The sequence below is a fragment of the Lolium perenne genome, chromosome 7, assembly GCF_019359855.2.
Source record: "Lolium perenne isolate Kyuss_39 chromosome 7, Kyuss_2.0, whole genome shotgun sequence".
NCBI lineage: Eukaryota > Viridiplantae > Streptophyta > Magnoliopsida > Poales > Poaceae > Lolium > Lolium perenne.
The window spans coordinates 189,346,552-189,352,646 of NC_067250.2; the positions used below are offsets into that span (position 1 = coordinate 189,346,552).

Sequence of the window (6,095 nt, forward strand, 5' to 3'; positions counted from 1 at the left end):
TCTCCCCCCTTTGGCCGCCGCCCCCCCTAACCCTAGATGGGAAGGGGGGCCACCCCAGCCGACTGGCCCCCTATATAAAGAGGGGAGGGGTGGCCGGCCACCACACCCCATCATTAGCCCCTCCTCTGGCCGCCTCTCCCTCCACCATACGCTGCTCCGGCTTAGGCGAAGCCCTGCAGTTTTCTTCCTCCACCTCCACCACCACGCCGTCGTGCTGCTGGAATTTGGAGGAGATCTACCACACCTCCGCTGCCCGCTGGAACGGGAGAGCAAGGAGCTTCATCGACACCGTACGCGCGACCGAGTACGGAAGTGCTGCCGGATTGCAGCACCGGGGACGATCGTCTACACCAACAACGAGATTAATCTCGTAAGCTTTGGAATCTTCGAGGGTTAGTCTCATCTTCGTCTCGTTGCTTCGATCTTGTAGATTAGATCTTGGGTGTTCCATAGATTAGATCTTGGATTTATTCGTCTTTGCGGTAGGAAATTTTTTGTTTTCTATGCTGCGAACCCCATCAAGCTTAATGGTGATAGCCGGCGCGATGGTGACGATGCTGGGAAGTGCGGTATGGGTGAACTGGCCGGCACCGTAGAACAGTGGCTGCTGCTGCTGGGGCGGAAAGCCGGGCGGCGTCGGGCTATAGGGCAGGGCGCCACCATAAGGCAGCGACGACGTGTTGGCCTGAGACGGCAGCGGCGCCCGAGGAAACCCAAGTGCAAGGGGATATGTGCCCTGGGGAAACCCCGCCATCTGCGGGTAGGTGTACCCAGGGTAGCGCATGGAGGCGGCGAGAGCGTCGGAGTAGATTGCCGCGTCCGAGAAGATCGTGTCCATCGTGGCGGACGGCAGCGGAGGAACGTCCGTGACGACAGATGGTTGCGCGACGGAGGCTGCGTGCTGCTGCAGCACACCAGGAGTGCCGGCGCCGAAAGTTGAGGCAGGGGGCGTGGACGGAGACACGCCCGGCGGCGTCGCGCCATGGCCGACGCCCAGAGCAAGGGGCGGCGCGAACGGGATCGCGGCTGGTGCAGCTGGTGCTGGGAGTCCCGCGGAAGGTGCAGCGGCTGGTGCTGGGCGTCCCGCGGAAGGTGCAGCGGCTGGTGCTGGGAGTCCCGCGGCCGGTGCAGGCGTGATCGCGGCGGGCGCTGGCGACCCCGCGGAAGAGACAGGGATCGACGAGGTCGGCCCGGACGTAGTCATCGGGTGAGTTGCGCGACGGAGACGCGGCGACGGATTGCGGAAGAGATCGAGTCGACGGAAAAGCTAGGTCCTGATCGCTCGCTCTGATACCATAAAAAAATTAAGACGTAGATTGATTTAGCTGACCCAACGTGCCTCGTTGGGTAGGGTTCTTCTCATTATATAGGTGTAAAAAATACAATTACATAGGAGTCCTATACGTTTATACGTATACACGGAATCTATTCTAACATGGGTTGCTCCCAGGCACATCAGGGCTGCTACCAGCGGAGGAGCGCTGCCGGCGTGCACGGATGGGGGAGGCAGAGCGGTGGAGAGGGCTTCTACATCGACGACGGCACTTTCAAAGTTCTCCGGCGACTCACTCCCGGCTTCTCCGGCGAATCCGCTTTGGGCTTCTCCGACGATGCCACCAGGAGATGGACCAACTGCGGGCAGCAGAGTTCATGGACGAAGACGACGAGTATGTTTTTCTTTATTTTTCTACTAGTGGAAGCGGTGCCCATGTTGTACGGTTCTGATGGCTCGTATCGTATGGCCAACGATCCGGGGATCGGAGGATTTGATCCCCGAGGGACGCTCAGCACTATCCTATTTTCAAACGGATCGGAGGGAATACTTAACTTTTTAGTACTATTCGCTCTTCCGGGGCAGCCATGGATGGACAAGAACATCAGTCAGCACGATAAAGATCGGGCGTTACCAGTTTATCATTTCCTTCCAGGATAACAAGATTCAGGCTGCAAATATACAGCGATCGAAATAATGACAATGAATCATGAATTTCCCTCTACTTTTTTAACACCTACTACTAGTAAGTGTTGTTTTTCTTCGCGGCCCCATTTGCCTCCGTCTCATGGGTTTTTTCTCTCCGGCTTCTTCTCCGTAAAGGAATCAACTACTTTATCCATCTTTTCCTCTAGCTGATCAATCTGCATTGAACCAGGGAAGAAAATTAAATAGTTTAATGTATGTAGGATATATCAATTAACATCTTCACATAGTAAGCACCGCATGTTTTGCTCAATCTATTTTTTACGGATTACTCAGTACAGAACAGTTTACTTTAGTCCTATATAAGGAGGGTTCATTTCAGTTGGTATTTACACGTTAAACTACGCAAGTAGAAGATTGCTTATATTAGGATCTCTTTGAAGGAGGTGCTATTTTGCCTCGCCGGACTAGATGCTTCCATTACGAAAAAACACATTTTACAAAAATACATGTACATTTGTTGTTTACGTGTTCTTAAATATTTTGCAAAGAAAAAATATATATAGTGCTGTAAGAAAATTGACAAAACAATGTCTAGTGAAAATGCATTTTGTAGCACTAAAAATTATCCTTTTTCCATGAAACATTATCTGCACGCCTAGAATATGTAGATGTACAGCTGAGAGTTTTTCCTGATTTTTTTTGCTTTTTTTTTTTTGCATCTAGTCCTATGAGCCAAGGTGAATTTTTCCTATTTGATTTGTAAGATTGAGAGAATATATGATAGGTATATGAAAAACTGGAGTTGAAAAGTAGTATTTTGCTGGAGCCTATAGCATCGAAAAACTACTTGAAATTGCATCAAGAGCTGAAACATAAAAACAAAATAAAAATTGCAACACGAGGTTTGACTAGAAGAAAAAAATTCCTCAATAAAAAGAGCGCAAAAGAATCCTTTATAAGAACTCCAAAAGATTTTACTTATGTGAATCAAACGCTGGAAAATTTCCTCAAGATTCAAATCCTTTGATAATTATACCAAATTCTTTTTTTTAGAGAATATGGTCTTTAACATGGATGCATGTCTCTCACATTATCAGCTACCAGGTATTGCACAGCTGCACCATGAGCTAGTAAAGTAAAATCAGGGAAGTCCTAACCTTACGAAGTAGTGCCTCGGCCTTGTCAACATCCTCCTCGATCTCATCTGCGATGGCCTTGATCTTGGTTGATGCCTTCTTTAGGGTTTTATTCTCGGGAAACGTTTCAGCGACATCTTCGGCAATTTTTTCAGTTGCCTCCGCCACCTTGTCGATCATCTGGATTGCCGCCTCTGCCGTCTGCTGCACCTTATCTATTGGATCGTTGTTATTACACGCGCGCACACACAGAGACAAAGAGAGAGTCTGAGATCAATATGGACCCTAAAGATCCAAATAATATACGAGTGTGTACAGGGGTATATCTGATTCCGAGTTACCTTCCATTACTCTCAGCTGTCTGTAAAAAGGTACTGCAGCAAAGAAGGCACCAACGACAAATGTGGCCCTGAGAATCTCATATATAGCTTGTGAATATGGGAAGGAGATTGATGAAACAGATCGACATATATGTGCACAAGAAAGAAGAAACGTATGCAACTATATTTTTTCTGAACGCACGCACCATGAAGGTATGTTGGTAAATAGGTCGGGCAATGAGAAATTTCCTCCTGCTGCCAGTTCTTCCGGGCCTAGTGGACCAACTGCACGGATTCTGGAACAAAACAGGTGAAATTTTCTGTAAGAAAAAGAAGAGAGAAAACGGTATGTGCTATAGTTACTTCGTCCTAAGAACAAGAAGCTTAGAGCGGGGACACATGTATAACACAGCATGCACTTACTGTGTTGCTCTTCTTATCGTCTGGACACGGTTAATGCCCCAAGACTTCATGGTTAAGCCAGCAGAGGTCTGCCGGCGTTGAGCTGATACAGATATACCCCTGTCCCGTTGTTGCCTAGAAACATCTGGAATGTATGGCCCCAAGGCTTTGGAAGTAACGCAAGATATGAGGATAGCCATCAGATTGTGAAGGAGTCTCGTCTGCTTCAACGTTGAGGCTACCGAGTTTCGTACTTGTGGAGATCACCCTGTGTTCCTTTCTTGAGGAGAGTTCCAATCTAGTGAGCTTTTATTAGTCTGCACGAATCATATATATACTAGTTAGTGGAAATGACAAAAGGAGCACATACTCCACACATATATATAGCCACACACATACTATATAGTCATAGAGATGGGAGAGCCCACACAGTTTCGGTGGCGCATACAACTTGCCTATTTCCAGATCATTTCTACGGTTATATAGAAGTACGCATCGCGAGTCACACAATCGCGTCACAAACTGTAGAGTTCTAACATGATAACATAACCAGGCTCTACGTTCGATCTGGCTGTATGGTACAAGATTCAAATAACGGATTGCATGCTTGCCGGCCGTGCTAACTGCCAACGAGGTGGGAGCCAAGCGTTCCATCTATAAGATCTTTCATGACAACGAGGTGGATCACTGGAGCATCCCAACGCCTACAAGAGTCAAACGCTCAAAACGCTTCGATTCGGGCGACCGATCGTGGTCGCTCTCAGCTAGCTCATGCGGTCCCTCCTGCTATCCTCTAGCTCCAGCTCTAGCCGGATCATAAAGATTACTCTCTCCGTTCCACCAAAAATATCTCAACTTTATTAAAACTAGGAAAAATACCCGTGCGTTGCACCGGGAGTGAAGCATGAACTTTTGACGAAGATTCAAAACTATTTGGTAACAATATCATTTACATATTCACCGTGTAAACAGCCAGGGCAAATGCAACTACTTTTCACTTATTCGACTATAGTTGTTAATAATTTGAAAATGAGTTTTTACTAAGCCTTTACAAAATGGTCAAAAATATTAATTTTTGTTCTTTTTAAAATAGAACCTAATTCACCGAGATATCAAATTCAATTGGAGAAAATTGTAGTGAATCTCATTAATCTTGATTATAACATATGGAGATATATCGGCAACTTTGTTTATACACGTAGGCTGGAGACTTGGCTGAACCATAGTGCTCCTGTGTTTTTTCATTGTGTACGTGTGTAAATGTCTACACAATTAATAACTATGCTGAACCCAACTATTCATTAAACAACAATTACATGTACTGCTAGAAAGCTGGTGCTTTTTCTCAAACAAAAAAAAAAGCTGGTGCTAGTTTTCTTTGCTCTCCCACATGCCCGCTCTCACGGAATTAATGGGAAGCGAATCTAATCGATATGCATTTCTGGTGGACAATTATATGCCTGATTATCTGAAACTGCTGCATTATCCCCAAAATCTAGCATGGAGCGTCTTATCATCTATATGCCGCTACCAAAGAGCTGGCAATGGAGCTTGTCCGTCAGGTGCTCTACTTGGTCGCTGGGATGGCAGATCTGGCGGAGGTGGAGTTCGCTCCCGTCGCGGGGCGCAGGATGTGGTGACGGTGGAGCTCTATTTGGTCACCGGGCGCTCGATTTGCGGCCCAAGCTCGTTCCGCTCGCGAATCGATCCGAACGCCAAGGATCATCAGGCTGCTTGGGCCATGTCTTCCGAACTGCGCCACGGACTCCCTTCAGCTCGCGAACGGCGCGCCGCCTGATTCCTGACGAGACTGTTCGGGAGCGTCGCTGTGGAACCAGCAAGCGACGACGCCGCCTAGCTCCTCCGCGGAACTTTTCTGGAGGTGGAGCTCGTCAGCGCCATGACGAAATTGACCTGCTCGGTGGTGTCCGCCCAACATCACATCTTCCAGCATCAGGAGACGTCGGGGACGAGTGCTCAGCCGCGGGACGCCCCGGATCTCGGGGGCGGGGTAGATCAGCGGCGGATGATTCCGTTCCTACAGCCGGAGGAGGGAGGCGGATGCCGAAGTGAGAGGACGAAGGCCTAGTTCAGTTGGAGCAAACGTTATTTCACGTACGCGGTGGCATGTACTGTAATTTTGGTAGAAAAACCGGGGTAAAGAAAAAACGGACGAAAAAAATAAGGAGAAACCTTACTTCCTTTATTAGTAGGTACTAGGAAAATTACCCGTGCGTTGCTACGGATTGTCTGTCCGCTTCTTTACACATGCGTGCCGCAAGATCTTCCATGCACTACGGGAGAACCTTGCATTGC

The 6,095-nt window shown here is 48.0% G+C and overlaps 1 protein-coding gene across 2 annotated transcripts; it reads right to left on the minus strand.

The window, feature by feature from the left end:
• Positions 1-1,877: 1,877 nt before the first annotated feature.
• LOC127326217 (uncharacterized) lies at positions 1,878-4,314 on the minus strand. 2 transcript variants are annotated; one of them, XM_051353081.2, is made up of 6 exons: positions 4,179-4,314; positions 3,801-4,096; positions 3,584-3,673; positions 3,399-3,466; positions 3,079-3,272; positions 1,878-2,136 (listed from the first exon to the last, which is right to left on the minus strand). In XM_051353081.2, the coding sequence occupies exons 2-6, from the start codon at positions 3,977-3,979 to the stop codon at positions 2,059-2,061; spliced, it is 609 nt and encodes a 202-aa protein (XP_051209041.1). In that variant the 5' UTR covers positions 3,980-4,096; positions 4,179-4,314; the 3' UTR covers positions 1,878-2,058. The 2 variants fall into 2 exon arrangements, with proteins under 2 accessions (XP_051209041.1, XP_051209042.1); XM_051353082.2 differs by lacking the exon at positions 4,179-4,314 and having other exon boundaries at positions 3,801-4,131.
• Positions 4,315-6,095: the final 1,781 nt, after the last annotated feature.

Coding starts and splice junctions, on each gene's coding strand:
- LOC127326217 (XM_051353081.2), bottom strand. CDS start 3,979: ATGGCTATCCTCATATCTTGCGTTACTTCCAAAGCCTTGGGGCCATAC. Junction 3,467..3,583: donor TTTACCAACATACCTTCATG/GTGCGTGCGTTC, acceptor TGAGATTCTCAG/GGCCACATTTGTCGTTGGTG. Junction 3,273..3,398: donor ACAGCTGAGAGTAATGGAAG/GTAACTCGGAAT, acceptor ACGATCCAATAG/ATAAGGTGCAGCAGACGGCA.